The 23,246-nt window shown below is 37.4% G+C and overlaps 2 protein-coding genes across 4 annotated transcripts in view; one reads left to right on the top strand and one right to left on the bottom strand.

The window, feature by feature from the left end:
* NSUN6 (NOP2/Sun RNA methyltransferase 6) overlaps nucleotides 1–9,111 on the top strand; it is a 43,112-nt gene extending 34,001 nt beyond the window's left edge. Inside the window, exons 10-11 of the mRNA XM_090266574.1 lie at nucleotides 6,578–6,703; nucleotides 8,365–9,111. Coding sequence (XP_090122700.1) covers nucleotides 6,578–6,703; nucleotides 8,365–8,592 — 354 coding nt within the window. The 3' untranslated portion in view covers nucleotides 8,593–9,111. The remainder of the gene's footprint in view (nucleotides 1–6,577; nucleotides 6,704–8,364) is intronic.
* Nucleotides 9,112–11,842: 2,731 nt separating this feature from the next.
* The window catches only part of CACNB2 (calcium voltage-gated channel auxiliary subunit beta 2), a 345,404-nt gene continuing 334,000 nt past the window's right edge, over nucleotides 11,843–23,246 (bottom strand). For all 3 annotated transcript variants that reach the window (XM_090266571.1, XM_090266573.1, XM_090266572.1), the window contains 4 exons: nucleotides 19,298–19,449; nucleotides 17,521–17,616; nucleotides 16,254–16,439; nucleotides 11,843–15,307 (listed from right to left, as the gene is read on the bottom strand). In XM_090266571.1, coding sequence (XP_090122697.1) covers nucleotides 14,813–15,307; nucleotides 16,254–16,439; nucleotides 17,521–17,616; nucleotides 19,298–19,449 — 929 coding nt within the window. In that variant the 3' untranslated portion in view covers nucleotides 11,843–14,812. The remainder of the gene's footprint in view (nucleotides 15,308–16,253; nucleotides 16,440–17,520; nucleotides 17,617–19,297; nucleotides 19,450–23,246) is intronic.

Below are 23,246 nucleotides of genomic sequence, written 5' to 3'. Positions count from 1 at the left end.
TCCATTTTTAGTTTATTCTTGTATATGGCATAATAAAACAGTCTAGTTTCAGTATTTTACATGTATCTGTTTGGTTTTCCCAACACTTTTTAAAGACAATGTCTTTACCTCATTGTATGTTCTTGTCTTCTTTGTTATAGATTGATTGACCATAGAGGTTTGGGTTTATTTCAGGGCACTCTATCCTGCTCCACTGATCTATGTGTCTGTTTTTATGCCAGTGCCCCATGCTGTTTTTATTACTGTATTCTTGTAGTATAGATTCATGTCTGGTAGCGTGATACCTCCAACTTGATTCTACTTTCTCAAGATTGCTTTGACTATTTGGGGTCTTTTGTAGTTTCATATAAATTTTAGGATTATTTGTTCTATTTCTGTAAAAAAATGCCATTGGTATTTTGATAGGGGTTGCATTGAATTTGTAGATTGCTTAGGGTAGTACAGATATTTTAATGATATTAATTCTTCCTATACATGAGTATAGCATATCATTCCATTTATTTGTATCTTCAGTTTCGTCTTTCAGTGTTTTATAGTTTTCCACATACAGATAATTTACCGCCTTGGTTAAATTTATTCCTAGGTATTTTATTTTTTGATGAAATTGTAAATGGGATTTTAAAAAAATTTTAAATTGACTTTTAAAAATTTATTCGCAGTAGTCCCTCTCTATATTGCGGTTCACTTATCGCAGCCTCACTGTATCATGAAATTTTAAAAAATATCATATTTAATTATTTATCGTGGATTTTTCGCTATATTGTTGGATTTTGCGGTACTGTATATGTATGTTGTTAAAGTTATGTAGGTTTAAGAGTGTAGAATAAATGTAAGGTTCCTACTTCACGGGGGGGCCTAGAACGTAATACCCGCAATAAGTGAAGGAATACTGTATTTTTTTTTTTTTCTGTCACAGTTGTTCCACTTTTTCCCCTATTGCTTCCTCCCACCACCCACCCCTTCTGCCACAGTCCACCACCACCCTGTTACCTTGTTGTCCATGTCCATGGGTCATTTATAATAGTTCCTTGACTAGACCCTTCTCCTCCCCCCACTTCTACCCTCCCCCCTCCCCCCTGGTCACTGTCAGTGTGTTCCTTGTTTCTTTGCTGCTGGTTCTATTTTGCTCATTTATTTGTGTTGTTCATTAGTGTCCTGTATTAGATGATATCATATGGTATTTGTTTTTTGTTACCTGGCTTATTTCGCTAAGCATAATTCTCTCTAGTTCCATCCATGTTGTCGCAAATGGTAGGAGTTCTTTCTTTCTGCTACATAGAACTCCATTGTGTAAATGTACCAGTTTTTTGATCCACTCAACTACTGATGGGCACTTAGGCTGTTTCCAGCACTTAGCTATTGTAAATAGTGCTGCTATGAACATAGGGGTGCATAGGTTCTTTTGAATCGGTGTTTCAGTATTCTTAGGGTATAGTCTCAGAAGTGGAATAACTGAGTCAAAAGGCAGTTCCATTTTTAATTTTTTGAGGAAAAAAGATCTCATTCTTTTTTTATGGCTGAGTAATATTCCACTGTATATATGTATCACATCTTTATCCAGTCGTCTATGAATGGACACTTAGGTTGCTTCCATATCTTGGCTATTGTAAAAAATGTTGCAGTGAACTTAGGGGTGCATATATGTTTTTAAATTAGTGTTTTGAATTTCTTTGGATAAATACCCAGAAGTGGGAATGCTGGGTCATATGGCAGTTCTATTTTTAATTTTTTGACCAGCTCCTCTTTTGTTTTCCATGTTATTTTATTAATTTCTTTTTTTCTTTCTTCCTTCCTTCCTTTGTTTCTTTTTTTTTTCTGGTAATGTCTTTTTCTGATTTTGGTATCAGGGTAATGCTGGCCTTGTGAAACGAGTTTGGGAGTCTTCCCTCTTTAATTTTTTGGAGTTTCAGAAAGATAAGTATTTCTTGTAATGTTTGATAAAATTCACCTATGAAGCCATGTGCTCCAGGGCTTTTGTTTGTTGTGAGTTTTTTAATTACATATTTGATTTCTTTATTAGTTCAGTTTGTTCAGATCTTCTTTGTGCTTTAGTCATGGGAGATATATTTTTTAAAGAATTTATCCATTTTTATTCCAGATTACCCAATTTGTTGGCATGCATTTGTTTATAGTTTTTTCTTATAATTCTTTGTATTTATGTGATGTTGGTATGACTTCTCTTTCATTTCTAATTTATTTCTTTAGGTCTTCCCTTTTTTTTCTTGATGAGTCTGGCTGAAAGTTTGTTAATCTTGTTTATCTTTTTAATGAACCAACTCTTGGTTTTCATTGATCTTTTCTGTTTCTTTTTTTAGACTCTACTTTGTTTATTTTTTTCCTGATCTTTATTATTTCCTTCTGTCTATTCACCTTGGGTTTTGTTTTTTCTTCTTTTTCTAGTTTCTTTAGCTGTAAGGTTTGATTTTTTATTTGAGATTTTTCTAGTTTCTTGAGGAATACCAGAATCAGACACATCTTGATTGGGGTCATGTGACTTCAGGGACATTGATTTACCTCAGTGGAGAGAGGAACCATACCTCATACTTACTAAAAGGATTTATTGAGAAAACCCATGTAAGATGCTTAAAATAATAGCTGAGCCAAAGTAACAATTTAAATTTTGATCAGCATACTCTGGTTAAAAAAGCATATGTGTAATATATATATATATTTAAGTAAAATTTAAAAGGATAAACGAGTCATTTGGAACAAATTCGTTTTTGTATAACACCTTATTTCCTTAGTCATTTATTTATTGGAAATATTAATTGAGTACCTACTAAATGTAATACATTATTCTAGGTGCTGACAACACAGTAGTGAAAAAACAAACAGTCCTGCCCTTATTCATGAGGTTTCTATTTCTGATTGGAGAGGCATATTAACAAATAGATGTGTAAATTATAGTTTATTACAAGGTAATAATCCTATGGAGCAAATGGTACAAAGCAAGGGCAGATAGGAGTGCTGAAATGGAATGGTTTTATATGGAGTAATCAGGGCGGGCATTGCTAGAAAGCTGGCATATAAGCAAGGATAAGAAATTGTGAAAGAGCAATACAGAGAATCCAAAGAGCTCTAAGCTGATGCACAGATCCTGTCGGGGGAGTGTGCCATGTGTGTTCCAGAATAGCAGAGTCCAAGGTTGCTAAAGCAGAGTGAGCAGGTGTTCAAGGTGAGATCAGAAAGGCAGCAAGAGGCCTTTGTTGTGTAGGGCCTTACAGCCACTGTCAGGAGATGGGCTTTGACTCCAAGTGTTAATGGAGGGCATTTGAAGGGTTCTGGGCTGAGAAGTGACAAGTTTTGAAAGTACTGCTCTGGCTACTGTACTGAGAATAGATTGCAGAATGGCAAGGGGGAAGAAAGTGGACTAAGCAGGAGATTGTTGCAGTAATCCAGGCAAAGATCATGAAACATGGTCTGGATGGTAGCAGTGGAAGTGGTGAGAAGTAACCAATGTCTGGGTGTATTTTGAAGGAAGATAGATTTGCTGATGTATGAGGAATGTGAGACAGAAATGTGATAAAGGATAATCTAAGATTTGGGGCTTGAGAACGATGGAAATACTGCTTCAGTAGATTTCAGAGGGAAGATAGGGTTTACTTTGGGACATGCCATATTCCATAGTAGAAATTATGAAGCGACAATAGAATATATGAGTATGGAATTTATTTTTTGGTGTGTGTGTGGGGGTGCTATAGTGGAAGTTTATTTTTATTTTTTATTTTTATCATTGCATTTTATTTTTTTAATTATATTTTATTGATTATGCTATTACAGTTGTCCTAATTTTCTCCCATAGTCCTCCCTCCACCCAGCACCCCCCCACTCCCTCGGGCTATCCCCACACCATTGTTCATGTCCATGGGTCAAGTGTAGGTCCCTTGGCCACTCCACATCCTACACTGTACTTTACCTCCCCATGGCTGTTCTGTAACTACCTATTTGTACTTCTTAGTCATCTCACTTCTTCACCCATTTCCCAACACCCGCTCTGGGAACCATCAAATGATCTCCGTGTCCATGATTCTGTCTTTGTTCTTGTTTGCTTAGTTTGTTTTTTAGACTCAATTCTTGGTAGATATTCATTTATTGCCATTTTATTGTTCACAGTTTTGATCTTCTTCTTTTCCTTAAATCAGCCTCTTTAACATTTCATATAATAATGGCTTGGTGATGATGAACTCTTTTAGTTTTTTCTTGTCTGGGAAGCTCTTTCTCTGCCCTTTGATTCTAAATGATATCTTTTCTGGGTAGAGAAATGTTGGCTGTAGGTCCCTGCTTTTCATGACTCTGAATATTTCTTGCCAGTCCCTTCTAGCCTGCAAGTTTACTTTGAGAAATCAGCTGACAGTTACCCTGTAGGTAACTAACAGCTTTTCTCTTGCTGCTTTTAAGATTCTCTTTAATCTTTTGGCATTTTAATTATGATGTTTCTTGGAGTGGGCCTCTTTGCAGCTATCTTGTTAGGGACTCTCTGTGCTTTCCGGACTTGCATGTCTGTTTCCTTCACTAAATTAGGGAAGTTTTCTTTCATTATTTTTTCAAATAGATCTCCAATTTGTTGCTCTTTCTCTTCTGCCACCCTTATAAGGCAAATGTTGAAACACTTAAAGTTGTCCTAGAGGCTCCTTACACTGTCATTGTTTTTTTGGATTCTTTTTTCTTCTTGTTCTGCATGGTTGTTTTTTGCTTCCTTATGTTCCAAATCATTGATTTGATTCTAAGCTTCATCCACTGTAGTATTGTTTCCCTATAAATTGTTCTTTATTTCAATTGGTGTATCTTTTGTTTCTGACTGGGTCTTTTTTTATGTTGTTGAGGTCCTCACTAAATTCCTCGGGCATCCTTATAACCAGTGTTTTAAACTCTGCATCTGATAGATTACTTATCACTACCTTGTTTGGTTCTTTTTCTGGAGTTTTGATCTCTTCTTTCATTTGGGCCACATTTCTTTGTCTCCTCGTTTTGGCAGCCTCCCTGTGTTTGTTCCTATGTTTTAGGTAGAGCTTCTCTGACTCCGTGTCTTGGTAGTGTGGCCTAACATAGTAGGTGTCCTGGAGGATCCAGTGGCACAGCTTCCCTTCTAACCCAAGTTGGGTACTTGAGGTGTGCCCTTTGTCTGGGCTGAGTATAACCTTTTCTTGTAGTTGAGCCTTGATTTCTGTTGACAGGTCAATGAGAGAGATTTACCCAGGCCAGTCAGCTGCAAAAACTGCCTGTGACTTCTGACCATTAACCTCTGCCCTCCATAGAGGATCAGCTGTGCAGGGGCAGCAGGGTGGTGCTCTGATGTGGTCTGTAGCTGCGCACTGGGTGTGCAGGCTCTGGGGTTTCCCAGGTGGGGAAGGCCAAGGTGAACCCCTACCCTGCATGAGCTGTAAAGCAATCTGAGTTGGCTGCTACTTGTGCTAAGCTTGGAAGTTGCCAGGAAGCCAAACTGTGATCTAAAGCTGGATGCTGTTAGTGCGGGGCCTGGGGCCACTTAGCAAGTGGTATGGGGCCTGGGGGCTCACTGAGGCTCACTGCTTGTTTAAGATGATTTAGGAAGTTCTGAAGCATGAGCCAAGAACAGCCATTCATATGGAAAAGCCACTGTTAACAGCTTAGGTGGGCCCATAGTTGGATGTGACAGAGCTTCAGGGGCTCCCCAGGGTGGGGCAAACAGTGTTAGCCAGGTTGATGGAGTCTCAGATGTGGCACCTGCTTGCAGGCTCTGTGACATTATGGCAGGAGGGTTCATAAAAGAGAGAGGCTTCTGCCCACCTTTCTGTCGGGGAGAAAGCTGTCCCCCAGCTCTGCTTTGATGCCAGAAACTTCACTTCCTCACCAAATGCCATCAGTGCCTTTCAAGCTGGTACCCTGTTGCTGGAGCTCAGAGATGAGTTCATGTGGGGGTTCTTTAAGAGGAACTGCTTAGAGCTCCAGCAGTTTCTTCCACCAACTCAATCCCTGCTAGTTTTTACAGCCAGAAGTTATGGGGACTTATCTTCCCTGCACAGGAACCCTGGGCTGGGGACCTGGTATGGGGCTGGGACTCCTCGCTTCTGAGATCCCCCTCTCAAATTCTTATCCACCACATGTGGATGTGAGACTAACCCATCCCAGGTCTCCGCCCCTCCCAGCAGTCTGGATAGATGTGGGTTCTTTAATTCCGTAGTTGTCAGACTTCCATTCCACTCAATTTCTGATGCTTTTAGTGATAGTTGTTCTATATTTTAGTTGTAATTTTGACGTGATTGTGAGAGGTGAGCAGTCTTTACCTACACCTTCATTGTGACCAGAAGTCTCATGCGTATGAAATTTATAAAAAACACAGACCTAAAAATGTAAATTTGGTATCTAAAGTCGTGAAAGCAAATGATCATATTTGGGAAAGTCTTGGTCCCAATGGACTATAATAGCTCCGAGATAATGAAATGTGTCTAGTCTGGAACATCTAATTAGGAAAAAATCTTGGTCGTACAGAACATCATTTTATTTACGCCAGATATTTGAAAGGTAGCATATAGATATAGAATTCCTTAAAATGTTTGTTCAGCCTTCCGGCACGTGTATCTGATCGCATTTCCCACAGGCGGTGAGGCTGCTGAAGCCGGGGGGGGTGCTGGTTTACAGCACGTGCACGGTCACGCTGGCAGAAAATGAAGACCAGGTGGCGTGGGCCCTCACTTCGTTTCCTTCTCTTCAGCTCCAGCCCCAGGTGAGAATAAATTCCATGTTCTTCAGTGTGATGTGATAAATCACAGTATCTTAAAGAGCAGTGATAAACACAGGCTATTTTATTAAGAAATATGTCGGGTTAAACTTCTGAAACAAATACTGCCGTAAGCAAAAATGTTTCCCTCATTAAATCTATCTTACACTGCCGTGGAGAATTTCACGTCCTAACAGAGTTTTTCCCTGTGTTCACGTCTTGTCATTGTGTGAAAATGCGACAGAGCTCAGGTATATTTTCGTTAGATCTTTCTTCCACTTGTGGTTCTTGTTCATTGTTGCTCAGAATTTTGTTTTCAAGAGTTGTTCTTCCCCTTTCCAGGGATTTTCAAATAAGAAAAACATTGAGCATTTTTTTCTCATGTCACATCAAAGCCCAAGCAGGCTTTGAAATAACTGGGATATCAAAAGACTAAGGTGGAGAAATGGCTCAGGATTATTGCTTCTTTACAGTTTCTTATGTAAATTATGTAACATTTAAAAAGCTTTCTTGTGCTTTATTTTACCTAGTACTGTCTTTCTGTTTTGATCTTTATTGAAAACATGTTTATAACTAGACTTTTAGCCTGTGTTTAAGATTAAGCTTCCATCTGTATAACGCTCACATTCATTCAGATACATTGAACATGTAACTTGAATACCTTCCTGTATAGAACTCTAGTAGGTAATTGGAATACATAACTAAAAAGTAATCCGGAGATGGTTTCTAGATTCTGAAATTAAGATAATTATGTTGTAGAAGAAAGGAAGACTTCAGAATTCACTTGGAATTTTGTGTGTGTGTGTGTGTGTGTGTGTGTGTATATATTCAATATATATCTAAAAGAGATTTCCCCCCCCATGGGTTAATAAATGATGGGTTTTAAGATACATACCTAAGAAAATATATCTTTAGTAGCACATAAACATTTGTCTGTGAGATGAGGATTTAAATTAGGATTATGAATCTTTTGCAGTAGTTGTTTGCAAGTATTCCTTATAATTCTTTATTCCTCTAAACTGATTGATGCTGCTTTAATTGATCTTTTTTTTGATATGCTAGTGCATTTATGAACAAGAGGAACTTTTGTCCACTTGGTATGGGTCGGAGACAGGCATCTTTAGAGGCCTAAGGGACTCCTGTCAGCTTGGGGGAGTCTTATACATCAGAAATTTTATCTATTGCTGTCATTAATAGTGTTCCATGTGTTGAGGACCATATACCCCTAAATGCCATCCACTGTATGATACCACCTTCTTTATTTAAGCCTCAGATCTGAGTATTTTATCTGTTTTATAGATGATGAAACAATTAGGTAAAGTTACTTGCTTTAAGGTCACATAGCTAAAATGTGGCAGGGCTGTGATTTGAATCCATGTACTTTTAACTGTGGAACTCAGGTCCTTTGTACTTTCTCTCATGGTATTTGTTAAGCATATGAGCTGTAACAGGTACTCATTTTTCAGCTGATTATGTATTACTGCTTTTCTACTTCACTACCTGGAAAACAGTATATTCTACAAAAATAAAAACTATTTACTCCTTTTTCTATTTTTGGAACTCGTGGTAATTAAACTGAATTTGTCTTTTTACTTAAATTGTGCACAGTCACACACACTTACTAATTGTAGAATGTTCGTGTATATTTATTCATTTCTTTCAAACAGAAACCACAGATTGGAGGAGAAGGAATGATGGGAGCTGGCCTGTCGTTTGAACAATTGAAACAGCTGCAGCGATTTGATCCCTCTGTTGTGCCATTACAGGACACGAATATTGATTCTCTCAGAGAGGCCAGAGTAGAAGACATCATTTGGATGGCAAATAAGGATTGTATAGGTTTTTTTATTGCAAAATTTGTGAAATGCAGAAGTATACAGGAGAGCGATCCTTAGAAATAACAATTCCAAACATTTGCTCTGTTTGTGTGTTTTTTTTTTAAATTAAAAACCAGTCTGTTATCAGGCCAAGTGATTGATGGCATTGTTGCTAAGGAAACAGAAGAGGCTGCCAGCTGTTTCACCAGGGATCAAAAGACACAAAGGAAGTAATCAGGGGAGTGGTATGAGGTTATATTTTGTAATTTTAAAATAATTTTTCCTATTGAATTTAGAGTTCAAAGGAAAGGAGATGCCTATAGCTATCCGAAACATTTTTATTTGGGGTCTTGTGTTTTAATTTTTTTTAAATGCAATTAATTTTTAATAATCAGTGACTAACAAGGAAAAATATTAGCAATATTTAATTTGATTATAAAAATAATTAGTTTTCATTCCTGAGTTCCTATGGGTGTCCTTAAGAATTCAGGGCATGGGAAGTATGATATTCATCATGTGCCAATAATTGAATTATTTTACCTCTTTTTTTTTTTTTGCTTACTATTTGATAAATAAACTCTTTAAATGAAGTCTGGATCTCTTCTGAGTGATAGTCTGCGTTTACTGTTTTTTTTTTTCCCACATGCTCTTAAACTAAAAAGTAAAATGAGTCTTTTCTTCACTGTGTAGAATTTAAAAATGAGAATATTCTACAATGTCAGCACCTTTTATCATCTGTTGAAACACAAGCTACAACAGTTAATAAGGATGTGACTGGTGAGAAAGAAAAAGCCAGCATCTGACAACTGGGAACTGGCCTGGCACTTACAGGTAGGCCTCTGTGTTCTCTTATCAGACATAATTCACAGAGCACCAACATCAGACCAGACTATTGTGGCTATGATAGATCAAGACACAGAAAGACCACTTTACAGTCAAATCTGAATTTAAAAACATTAACAAAAACCAAACCACAAAAGTGACCAAACATCTCCCTATAGTGGCCAATGTGACTGCTTTAAAAAAAAAATCAATTATAAGCTTACTTTTGCTTCATCCTACCTGCTTTTTAGATAAGATATATTGAAACACCCAGCTCTAATTTAAAGGCTGTCTCATTATAGGGTTATATACATCTGTTTCTGTTAACTTCTATCAAATTACAGTATTCCCTCACTTATCACGGGTATTACGTTCTAGACGCCCTCCCACCCCCACAAAGTAGGAACCTTACATTTATTCTACACTCTTAAACCTACGCAACTTTAACAACATACGTATACAGTACCGCAAAATCCCTCGATATAGCAAAAAATCCACGATAAACAATTAAATATAATATTTTTTAAAATCCTGCGGTACAGTGAGGCTGCGATAAGTGAACCACGATATAGAGAGGGACTACTGTATCCCAAAATTCTTGAGCTTTGTGCATATAACGTGGACAATTGGAAACAATTGCCTAATAGTTTTTTGGTTTTTTTTCCTTCCATTGGTTTCCATTAGGAATGTCTCGTAACTATTATATCCATCAGGATTGCAAGGCCTCCTGGATCAGGTAAGACCTTTCGATGGCCTTGTCTTTGAAGAAGCCTTGTTTGTTTTCTGTCTTCACTGGAGGATATTGTTCATTGATTTTAGAGAGGGAGAGGGAGAGAAAACATTGATGGGCTGCCTCCCGTATGCAGCCAGACTGGGGATCAAACCCGCAACCCAGACAGGAAATCGAACCTGCAACCTTTGGGTGTACGCGATTAAACTCCAACTGAGCCGCCCAGCTGGGGCTAAGAAGCCTTTTTGAATACCCTTCCCTGAGGTTGAGCTAGACATTTGTCTTTTTATATTCCGAGGGCCTATATCTACCAGTATTGTGGTACTATGTAAACACTCTAGTTTACTAGGCACGCCTCTAACTTCTCCCGTAAGACTTGGGATGATCCTGGAGGCAGGGACCCCGTGTTTTCTGTCATTGCCTCAGATCAGATCGCTAATAGATGCTTAATGAATGAAGGAAAGAATATTTCAAGTTCTGTTAGATTCAGTTATGTGACTGACTCCTTTACATTCTTCATTCTGCATTATATCCAGTAGATGTCATTTGTTGACAAGTACCTATGGCACTTCTGTTTCCAGGGTTCAGCATACTTCCACAAATTTTAAATGTAGTTTTAAAAATCCACAAAATCCGCCCTGGCTGGTGTGACTCAGTGGATTGAATGCCAGCCTGTGAACCAAAAAGTCTCCGGTTCAATTCCCAGTCAGGGCACATGCCTGGGTTGCGGGCCACGTCCCCAGCTGGGGCGTTTGAGGGTCAACCGATCCTCCCTCACACATTTCTGTTTCTTTCCCTCTCTTTCTCCCTCCCTTCCCCTCCAAGAGTAAATAAAATCTTTTTAAAAAGTCCACAAAATCCATTTCCTCTCATACTATCTGCGAAGCCTTATGTGCTAAGCTGGGATGAAAATGGTAGCAAATATGTAAATATTTGATTAATACTGATAAGTAGCAAAATGTAAGCATCACAGGCAAAATAGAAGAAAAATACTTGCCTATTGAAAACAGTAAAGACAATATTGTTAAATTTTTTTTCCTTTAACATATATTTCAGTGGCCTTCTGTCCTTCAAATATTAAAGCAAAATTGAAAAATAAAACACATTCAATCTTACAGCACAAAGAAACTTAAGAAAAAAAATACAATAAAAAGGAAGAAGATCAAGAAAGTGTGGAAGAAAATTAATATATTATCTTTTAACATATTTAGTGTTGACATAGATATTTCTGTGAAACAGAAAAAAAACATTTTAATTCAACAGTGAGTACATTTTACTTCAAAATCCTGTATCACATTTTAAATAGCAAAGTGAAGTACAAATAGTTAAAAATATAATTTAGCCAAAATCAAACAACTGTTCTGAAACCATTTAGTTACCTGTTTTATCTAACTGTGTGACTCTTAAAGTTTTAATAAGATCAGAGTATCCGAGACTAGCAGCATTACATCACTGAGCAAACGGACAAGGGTGAGGAATTAAGTTTGTCATCAAAATGGATCTTCATTTAAAAATGAAGAATAAAATTCAAAACCTGAATCAAGAGTCGCTGCAAGAATCAAGAATTAAGATGGAGGAAGATTTTTCTGCTGTGCTCATACTTTACCTACCTTAAGTTTTGATGTTATCAGACACAATGGAAAGGTCACTAAAGTAGTCAGGGATTGGCATTGCCCCAAGGAAAACGCTCCATAAGTGGGAAGTGTTGTTGAATATTTAATGTATTCTCCACTATGAGAATAATTCCTAAAATCACAATTGATACTACTAATAATGAACAGTGCAGAAGCCAGCTCTTTATTTGTTTTATATGAATGACTTTAAATCAGGTCTGTTGAACAGTTCAATGTAGCTGACAGCAAATGTTTAACAGGAGTGCGTAGCAGACCATGTTAAAAATGTGGCATTGTCCCAAGTACAATATGACTAAGACACCCTACATTTAGCAGCACCTTTTTGTAACAGTAACTTAAATGAACAGTAAAGAAAGAGCATAGGAAAAACTGAAATGGGTTTGACCAAAAAAAACCCAAAAACCAAAAACCCAAAAAACAGAATAGAACTATTAACATTTCCAGCATTTTCTAGGCTGATTACAAAAATCATGATTCTACAACTGAGTAACTTATGATTAAGCTTTTGCTATGTAAAAAGACTAATTTTACATTCCATGGGTTAGTAAAACATCCCATTGTCTCTGGGATTATTTCTTTACAAATTTAGTACATACTGTTTACAGATATGCTCACTATACAGTTTTCTTGTATAGATACCCTTATGTCACATCCTGCAATACAGTTTTTTGAAGAATACTCTGATTTAGACTAACATGTTTCACAGTAAAGTGAAAAACTAAGAATCCAAGTATGGCATTAAAAAAATGGAATCCATTAGCATGACTCTTTAAAAGGGATTAATGGTATCAGCAGCTTAGATACCTACCAGTTATACTTCAAGGATTTAAATATTCTGAAGTCATTAATGGGATGAAGTTACATGTAGCAAAGGATGGGGCTGATGATTAGCAACATCATACCATGATGTAAAGATTATCTGAAATATTTTATAAAAGTAATCTTAATTGGAATACAGTTTTCCAATGATGTGACTACTTTGCATAAATACATATTATGACTACAGTTTTTATATTCAATAAATAAATTCATGTCAACACTACAGTTAATTAACAAATATATTGAATCTGAGGGTAATGTTTCATATTAGCTGATAAAACACTATATATGTAACCCATTTTTAAAACTGAGTTTTGTTGGGGGTAAAGGAAATAAGTACTTAAATGTGAAGCGGTTTTACTTATAAAGGTCCAAGAATATTTGGCAAGAACCTGGAATAATCAAAGAAGCAAAACAAAAAATAGATTAACTTATTTAACAAAATAATAATTATATAATGTACAAATCTGAAGTCAGGCAATTATCGATAGGCATTTTCCGGGGACAAACTTCAAGTGCTAGGTACTTGTACACCTAATACTGTCTTACCTGTCCAGTCATAACTGGACAGAATGGACACTTAGGAGACATGAAGAAGGTTTTAACCTTAGCATGACAACCACATTGTGAGCTGCTTACAGCAGTATCCTAGAGACATGGAGATAGGATCTTCTCGCTTCCCCTTTGGAGTAGATGTCTGATGTAAGAAAATCTTCTTACCATGTTGTTCACTTTAAGTCACCCCATTTGCCCTGATTACTTTTGAAGAGCAGAAACTTTGGTTATAAGAAGCACTTCTAGGTTTTGACAGACAGTGAAACTCTTGAGTTCGTGGTGGGGGATGAAATGATAGGTAAACTGCAAGGTAACAGGAACAATAAGCAGGGTTAAAAAAGGAAGTGGGAGAAGATAGAAAAATTTATTTCCCACGAAATAATTCTACAAGCTGTGTAAACTTTTCTTACTATAACAAACACTCGAACACACAGAGATTGTACATTTCCAGTGAAACACTCACAGTTAAAAATTGCCTGTATTTTTTGCTCTCTAGGAGTAAAAACAAGGAGCCTACAGATGAATGCTTTCCCAGTCGCCTTTGGCAGCACGCTCCCTGACTGCTCAATGACCATTAAAGTGACATGCAGCACAATTCAGTGCAAAGCCAGGTGGGTGGAATTCTAGATATCAGTCTCTAGTTTCTCTTAGTCTTCAGCATACAGATTCATCGCAGCCAATCACACACACACTCTTACACATGGACGCACACACGCGTGCATACAGAGTTCCGGCTTGTAGCCTCCAGTGCAGTGACATGAGACACTAGCTACTAAGAACGTGTTTGTCACAATCAGTGTGAGCTGCATGGATTAGAACAACCTTTGGAGTTTGGTTATATTTACCATAATTTATGGTCAAAATTATAAACTTACAAGGATGGTAAAACATTCAGAAATTAAACCTTTTCAAGTCAAGCAATCACACATATTTACAGTATGTACATACAGACTTTCTACTAGAATGGGGATAGGGGCTGAGACGAGGGTATTACAAATTTCCTGAATGTGGGCATTTCTAGTCCCTGTAATTCATAAAGCAAATCTGCTCACTTGGCATTAAGACTCTAAAATAGTGTGATCAAACTTATATATATATATATATATATGTATATATATATTTATATTATATATAATTATCATAAGAAGGTGTTTGCAGAAATAACATTTACAAACTGTCTATACAGTACACAGTACTAGTACATAGAAAATAGATTCTAACTTTATGATCCCCTTTTTGTAAGGCAAGACTGAATCTGTCCCCAAATTTAGTCAGCCAGAGGTACAAGCAAGAAACAGTGGTCCATGGATTAATGAATATGCAAATCAGGTGCCTACATATTAAAAATATGGAGAATCAAGAAATTCCACTTTTTATCTGGGCTGATTCTGGGTTGCTGAATATAGCAACTACATTTTTTGAAAACATCAACTACATTTCTTAAAGTACTAACACCACCTGGATGGCAACAGATTTTGTTCAAATGACAGCTACCCCAAGCAGTTTTTGAAAAGTCCAGTACACAACCAGAGGACTGCAGCTGTACCAGGCAAATTTATATAGCACTTATAAAAAAAAAAAAGTATATTAATACTCTGTCATGCTATTGCTATTTAAGCAACAGCAATACAAAATATACAGACAGATCACATATGATTGCAATGTTGACCCCAAAGATTTAGATTGAGGGTGATGTTATACAAGACTTAAAAAAAAAAAAAAAAAAAAAGGGCCAAAGTCACTGGCGGATGTAAACATCCCTGTTCCATTCCCCAGCCTCATTCCGTTTTTTGGATGTTCCTTCTCCATCCTTGTCATGGTAGCGATCCTTGGATTTATGACGGCTTCGTTGTTTGTTGCTTTCGTTGTGGTCCTGCTCTCGATCCAGGTCCCTGGCATGGTGCCGAGACTCCCTGTGTCTGTGGTCGCTGCTCCCATGGGGCTCATCCCTGTGGTTATGGTCACGGTGGGGGACATAGTGGTCCACGTGTTCGTGGGAGTAGTCCTCCTTTGGCTCCACATAGGCAGAGTCTCGGCTCTCTTGGGTTTCTGAGTCAAAAGTCTCTTGCCGGGGGAGGCCTCGATGTGTACCGCTGCGATGGTTGTGGTGCTGGGCTGAGGAGGAAGACCGGTGCTGGGATTTCTTGACTGGCTCTAGGCTGGGTTCTTCTTCAGCTTGGGAAGCAGAACGGGCAGGAGCAGAGCGATCAGGCCTCTGATCACCTTGAGAACCCTGGCGTCAAAGGCAGAAAACACAGGCATCAACCAGCATCAGGGTGTAAGGAACTGATGCATCCCAAAGCAAGTCCGTCAAGCTCAATTCCTTTTTAAGCATCTAAAATGCTGAAGCGAAATCTTAGCTAGCTAAGTCACATAATTCTTTTGATGATATCTAGTGGTATTTATAAGGTTTGTACTGTATTATGTTGGACTTTATTAATTTGTAAGTGCCTAGAACAGTACACAGAGTAACCTTTTTATTTAAATAATTAAATGAAGGAGGGAGGGCATTCCGTTATATGTTCTTCTGTGGTTTAAATACAGATACAGATCTCTTGAGATTTTTCTACATATGGTCATGTACTTAACTACCTCTCTTTGAATACATGTGGGAAGATTAAAAATCTTTAGGATGTTGGCTTTGGTTTAAGGTAAGGATTGAGGAAAAAATGATAAAAGTATGAAATGCTTACATGGCACTTACTGTGAGACAAGCACTGTTCTAGCAGTCACATTAATTATTATTCATTACTAAAACAGCCCTGAGATAGATGCCTCAGGAATAACACGGGCAGCCTAAGGTAAAGAGCAGATAAGAAGCTTGTTCAAGGTTAAACACTTGGTAAAAGGCGGAGCCCAGATGTGCAACTTGCAGCCAGGATATCTGCATCCACTATCGGTGCTGCTAGCTGCGTAGAAAGTTCTATCCCTGTCTTAAAGAACATGCAGATAGAGAATTCTAAAGTCTGCATATATTCACAGTAGATTGTGTTTGCCCTGCTTTTCTTACAGGTTCACCACTCACACTGACGGTGTCTGAGTGACTCAGTGTCTGTCTTACTTTGGATAGAGCCGCTGTGCTGGCACAAGCACTGCGCTGCAGAGCTGGGCTTAGATCCCAGCGATGTGACCTTCGGCAGCCTCGTTTCTCGGCAAAGGTGGTCAATAACTTCCCTTACCTGTGGATGAGAGGCTGGAGTGGGGCTAACAGGCAGAGCTGCAGTGGCTAAGGAACGGGTGAGGAGAGGGTTGGGGAGACCGCTGCTGGGAGGATGGGTAGCCTTCCAGTAGGCCTCCAGGTAGTCGGCAAGGTGCTCACAAGCATCCTCGAGCTGGTTCTCATCCAAGATCACATCAAACAGCTCCTGCAGAGGCAACATTTCAGACAGCACACTTACAGCAGTGCAGTACTGGCTCTAGCTCCACGCCCCCTCCTCAGCTGCGTGAGAGGGGGGTGTCATGAGCTGCACCACTTTGTATTTGCTATGGCTTATGTGCTCCTTTCTCCTGTTCCATCTGCTGACCGTCCTGTTTAGTCAGATTATACTGCTGTTTAGAACACTGGATGATTAACTAACAGCAATGACCAGGAAGTGAACAGGTGTACTAACGGTTGTTAAAGGGTGTGATAGAAAGGTTGTCTGGAAGTAGTGAAGAAAGGAATTGATACTGTGGTAGAAAGAGGTGTAAAGAGAAAAAGACACAATCTGAATAGTACAGGAAGAAGCCTTTACTTCACATATTTTAATCCTGGAACTTAATGAGGCGAAATTAGAACATGAAATTTGGCAAAAGCTGAAACCACTGATATTTTGACATGGTCCGAACTTCAGATACTTCAAAGTGTTTGTCATAAATTTTAACATACTCCAAGCAATCAAAATGGATGTAGTCCTAATTCTTGAAGCTTTGGAAATATCTGTACTTTAAAAAAAAAAAAAAATAGTAGAAGCCATCTATTCCCCAAGGCATGGTATGTAAAGCATGAATTGGAAGTAGGAATGCATTTAGACGCCAGAACCTGGGTAGCTGATTGTTTAGACATTTGTTTTTACATGATCTCAAATCCATTTCTCAGACAACATTTAAGAAACAGCCAGTCTCTCCCTATGATTAATAGGATTACCCCCGAATAGATCTGTCTTATAAAGCCAGTTTTTGAAACAACAATCTTGTTCATTTGAGATACAAATGAGGTGTTAGGTGCAAGGCGAGGTGCCCACAGAACTTGCCACTGCTTTCTGAGAGCCGTGATATGGACAGGTGCTCATGGCAGGAGGGGGGTGGACAGGCCACTTCTCTGTAACGAAGCTCACTGCTAAGCAGTGAGGATCCTCTCCTCCAACAGGCTTTTAACTGTCTTTTGTTTGCTTGTTTTGTTTTTTAATGCGATGCCAGGTCTGATCTCTTCATCTGGATTATACTGTGTATGTGAAGGAGACTTACTGGGGGGCACTGGGACAGCTTATCGGCGGCTACCATCTGGACATTGAGGTGCTTAGCTTGAGATTTCCCTCGTGATTTTATTAGCCTTTGTAAAACCTGTAAAAGATAAGATTTTTTTTAAACAGAGGGATAGCTGCACTCAGATAAATGACAAGATTCACTTCTTTCTCTGGAGACTTTTTATATCTATCACAGATGCTGTAGGTTGAGCTATAAAGTATAATGTATAACATTACCTGCAAAATTGGTATATCAACATAAATCTCAGTTGCAAGCTCTAGAAAATAAAATCAAACTAGCCATGGAGCTTATTCTGAATCTTTTTTCAAGACTACCAGTTATTAAACTTTTTCTCCTGCCCCTTTGTTTTAAACATGTCTTGAGAAACCCAAAAGGTGTTTCTTTATGTGAACTGTATCTCATATCTACTGTATTGGAAATTAAAATATTCATTTAGAAACTAACAATAATCCTATTACATGTTAACATAAATTACTTTATAAAAATACCCATACTTCTTGCAAATATCTCTAGCGCCTGGCTTCAAAAAAGACAACTGAAGCCTCCTTTCTACTTCTGCATGTAATTACTACAATATCTAGTTTGGGTTGAAATATGTGGAGAAAATCCAGTCTCCTAAAGATATGTAGCCGACAAAAGGAATATCTTAGTAGCCTTATCAGATAATTGTGGATGTTCTCGGCAGTGTAGAAACTACACTAGTTTCTTAAAGACTAGTTACTATGTGAAATAGGAAACCATACTGATGAACTTTCCTTACTACATTATACTAAATTCTATTAGCCTATCTTGATTTGCATGATTTGTAACATCTCTCATTGATCATTTGAAAATAATGGTTCCCTGAGTTCTTTAGATCTTCCAAATGTTTGATACACTTCATTATACAATATTAAAACATATTTGTTTAACATTATCATTGATCTCATTAGAAAAGTCTTTGTTGTTATAAGCTGCCAGTCTCTCAGAGGTGGATGCAAGTTTTCCAAACTTGAATTTTTCTTTGAAAGCTTGAGTTTTATCATGGAGTTTTTTTCCTTAACGTGATACCCATGTCTGAAAAAGCATAGCCTATCAGGAAGCATGGTATCTCTAGCTATGTTCTTTCATGGTATTCCATGAAAGTAGTGGCTAGTTCACAACTCAAATAATCATACCAATGCTTGTCCTCAAGATGACTAACCTACTTGGGTATATGCAACTTAAATGTTCTTCTTATTTTTTACTCAGAATATTTAAAAGGCTTGTTGTATGAGAGTCAAATTTAATAAAATTAAGTGAAACTGGTTATTTGGTTGGTTGGTTGCTTTTTAACTTGAAGTTAAAACCAGATGGGAAGAAGACTTAACTGCTGGTACTGTCTGGTAACAAAGTCTTGATTCGTGCTTAGATACTTGCAGCTTTACCCACCATTACTTTTGTGTCATCATTGCAAATGTCAAAACAATATAAAAAATGAATGGTGTTCAGTGTTATTATGGAAATAGTTTTGACCTTGTGAACCCTCCAGAAGTGTCTTAGAACCCCAAGGGTTCCACCACACTTTGGAGAATCAGCTGTTCTAAGCCATGAAACTAATAATCATGCTTTGCTTACATCAGTCTTAAAAACCAACTAACACGTCTTCAAACTCTATAACGGAGGAAGACGTAACCTGTTGATAACTGCAAGACAACATAAACAAATATTTTGGACAACGTAAACAAACATTTTGGCAAACTTTGACTACGGAGCAAACGACAGCAAACCTACTTACCTTAGGAGAAGAAATCTTTACATATACTATAATAGGAGCCAAAGAAGTTTTACTGAGTTGAGCTGGATGATTAATAGTGTCTGCATCAAGGACTACCAGTTGCAATGTTCTTGCTAGTTCAAAAATCCTTTCTATTTCACTCTGAACTTCCGCTGTAAAAGGTTAAGCAGGGTTTGGTTACTTAAAGTGCAGTATTTTTAGAGCAAATTGAGATCAAGTAAAATGGTACAGGAAGGTACGTAGGTCAGCCATTAGGTTAATGTTTATAGGCAGTAGAGCTGCTAAAAGCATTTTCTCCATAACACCTTGAAAATTTAGGGAATTTCTCTCTCAACCAGCTATAGAATTTACTTATAGTATAACACTATTTCTGAGAGTAAAAACTTTTGGCTCCCTCTGCTGGATTATTTTTTGTGCTATAAAAAATGATTATTTTTCATAAAAAATGTTGTAAAATAGAAACTTAAGAGGTAACTTCCATGAGTTTGGTTCTGACCACTTTACTTTAGCTACCTACCATGACCATTCTTCCTTTCACTGCATGAACATAGCTGCGTTGATCACCTACTGGTATGCTAATGGATACATTTATTAGCAAGCTGAAATACAACATATAATAGGAGACACATTAAGAGTGTCTATAACAAACTTGTCCAGAAACACACTAATATTGTCCACCAACAAAAGAATGGTGCTGCAGCATCCAAGTTTTAAAAGGGGAGTTCTCTATTAGAGGCAGCACTACCCAAATCTGAGCTATACAACTTACAGAAAACTTATTAGCAAACACCTAAAAATCTACTTGAACCCCAAGAAAACGTCATTCAGTTCATCTACTTCTCCATGATCTCTAGAGTGTAAAATAGGACTTTCCAATAGAATTTTCTGTGATGATGGAAATACTCTATATCAGTGCTGGCCAGTATGATATCTGCTAACCACATGTGGCCATTGAGCACCTGAAATGTAGCAACTGAATTTTTTAAGTGTAATTTAAATAATTTAAAATTAAATAGCTAGAGAAGCTCCTGTACTAGGCAATGCAGGTCTATAAAGCATAATGTATATCCTGTAGTGCCCATTGCAATCATGAAGGACCAATTCCATGACTCTTTGGACCTGCGGAATACCTTGGATTCCCCTTATGCATCTGATCCATGCAGCAGATTCCTGAAGATAATTTTAAGTAGTAGTCAAGGAAAGGCAGGTCACTCATCATCTGCCTCATGCTACATTATGACTGGAGTACTTTTATTTACGCTGATGTCTTTAAAATTAGGGCCCACACCACTTGAGATACCAACTTTAATATGTGGTCACATACTATAGATAACACAGTCTTCTAAAAGAAAAAAATTAAAATTCTTGAATCTACCAGTTTATAAGAAATGCAGAAAATGGACAATCATATAGTATAGTTTGCAAAATTCAGATTGGACCTCTATGGAATATGTGACACAGTTTCTTCAAGGAATTACAAGGAACCAACCACAGCGTATGGACTTTACTTGCATCCTGTGTGAAAAAATAATAATTTATGTATTTATAATATGAAAATGAATAAAATGTATATATTAAAGAGTATAAAATATGAGAATTGGGAAATATGTGGCTGAGTGGAAATCTGATGACATTAGGGATGCATTAAGGTGCAACAGTGGCATTATGGTTTAAGTAAGCGTCCTAATGTTTAGAAATACATAATGGACAAAATTATATGATGTTTGTGATTTGATTTGCTTCAAAATAATCTATAAACAGTTGGGGAGGAAAGGGAGGACTGGAAACAAAACAATATTTTGGCCATGAATAGATGATAGTTGAAACTGGGTGATGAACACCTGAGGTTCTTTATACTCTTTACATTCATATATATTTAAGTTATCTTAAATAGTTTTCAAAGTAAAAATGGTATTCTGATAACATGTTTCATAATAATGTTCTAAAACATTACTATTATTTAACTATTCTCTGTTGATCTTTAATTTTTATTTCAACTAAGACCCGGATTCTTTGTGCCCTATAAATGTTTTCATAACTTGATCCTCAACAATCAAGTTATAATCGAAATTAGTATTTATTGTAAGCATTAAGAACTTTGATTAGCCTACAGATAACATCATACTCAATAGCAAAAAGTTGAAAACTTTTTCTCTAAGATTAGGAACAAGACAAGGATGCCCATCCTTGCCACTTTTATTCAACATGGTGTTGAAAGTCCTAGCCAGAGCTAACTGGCATACAATTAGAAAGGAAGAAGTAAAACTGTCACTCCTTGCAGATGACATGATACTATGTATAGAAAGCCCTAAAGACTTCTACAAAAAACTGTTAGAACTAATAAGCAAATTCAGTAAAGTTGCAGAATATAAAGTTAATATTGAGAAAACGGTTGCATTTTTGATACACTAATACTGAACTATCAGAAAAAGGAATTAAGCAAATAATATCATTTACAATTTCATCAAAAATCATGAAATACCTAGGAATGAATGTAACCAAGGAGACAAAAGACCTTACACTGAAAACGATGACACTGATGAAAGAAACAAACATAGATAAATGGAAAGATAGTCTACGCTTATGGATAAGAAGATGTAGTATTTTTAAAATGTTCATACTACCCAAACCAATCTATAGATCCAGTACAATCCCTGTTAAAATACCAATGGCATTACAGTATTCAAAGAAATAGAACAATCCTAAAATTTGTATAGAACCACAAAAGACCCTGAATAGTCAAAGCAATCTTAAGAAGAACAGCTTAGACATATTATGCTTCCTGATTTCAAAGTACATTGCACAGCTATAATAATCAAAACAGCAGAGAGATGCAAAAAAAAAACCCCACAGTGAGATACCACTTTACACCAGTCAGAATGGCCATGATCAACAAATCAACAAACAACAAGTGCTGGCGAAGATGTGGAGAAATGGGAACCCTAGTGCATTGTTGGTGGGAATGCAGACTGGTGCAGCCACTATGGAAAACGGTATGGAATTACCTCAAAAAACTAAAAATGGAACTGCCTTTTGAACCAGCGATTCCACTACTAGGATTATACCTGAAGAGTCCTGAAACCCTAATTCAAAAGAACTTATGCACCCCTATGTTCATAGCAGCGCTGTTTACAGTAGCCAAGTGCTGGAAACAACCTAAGTACCCATCTGTAGATGAGTGGATTAAAAACTGTGGTACATTTACACAATGGAGTACTATGCAGCAGAAAGAAAGAAGGAACTCCTGCCATTCACGACAACATGGATGGAACTAGAGAGAATTATGCTTAGCGAAATAAGCCAGGCAATGAAAGAAAAATACCATATGCTATCACCGAATACTGGAGACTAATGAACAACACAAATAAATGAACAAAATTGAACAAGAAACAGAGTAACAGTTATCGGGGGGAGGGGGGGAGGGAGGGGAGGAGCTAAGTAGGGGAAGGGTTTAGCAAAGGAACTAATATAAATAACCCATGGGGTCAGGATGGACTGTGGGAGAAGGGGTGGGCTGGATGGGGGGTAGCAATGAGGGAAAAAGTGGGACAATTGTAACAAAAACAATAAAAATTAAATTAAAAAAAATAATCAAAACAGTATGATACTAGAATAAAGACACATAGAGCAATGAAGTAGAATAGCACAGAAATAAACCTACACATACATGGTTGTCTAATTTATGACTAAGGAGGCAAGAATATATAATGGGTACAATGGGGAAAGGAGGGTCTTCAATAAAAGGTGTTGGGAACACTGGACCACTTTCTTATACCATACACAAAAATCAACTCAAAATGGACTAGACTTGAACATAAGACCTGAAAACATAAAACTCCTGGAAGAAAACATAGTGGGTAAGCTCCTTGACAGCTGGTCTTGGCAGTAATTTTTGAATGACACCAAAAGCAAAAGCAACTAAACAAAAATTTTAAAAGTGCAACAAAAC

This window comes from Furipterus horrens, unplaced genomic scaffold (genome assembly GCF_987537825.1).
Source record: "Furipterus horrens unplaced genomic scaffold, mFurHor1.1.pri manual_scaffold_2, whole genome shotgun sequence".
In the NCBI taxonomy this organism is placed as follows: Eukaryota; Metazoa; Chordata; class Mammalia; order Chiroptera; family Furipteridae; genus Furipterus; species Furipterus horrens.
The sequence above is the reverse complement of the archived record's forward strand: the minus strand, read 5'-3'. Positions and strand labels throughout refer to the sequence as shown.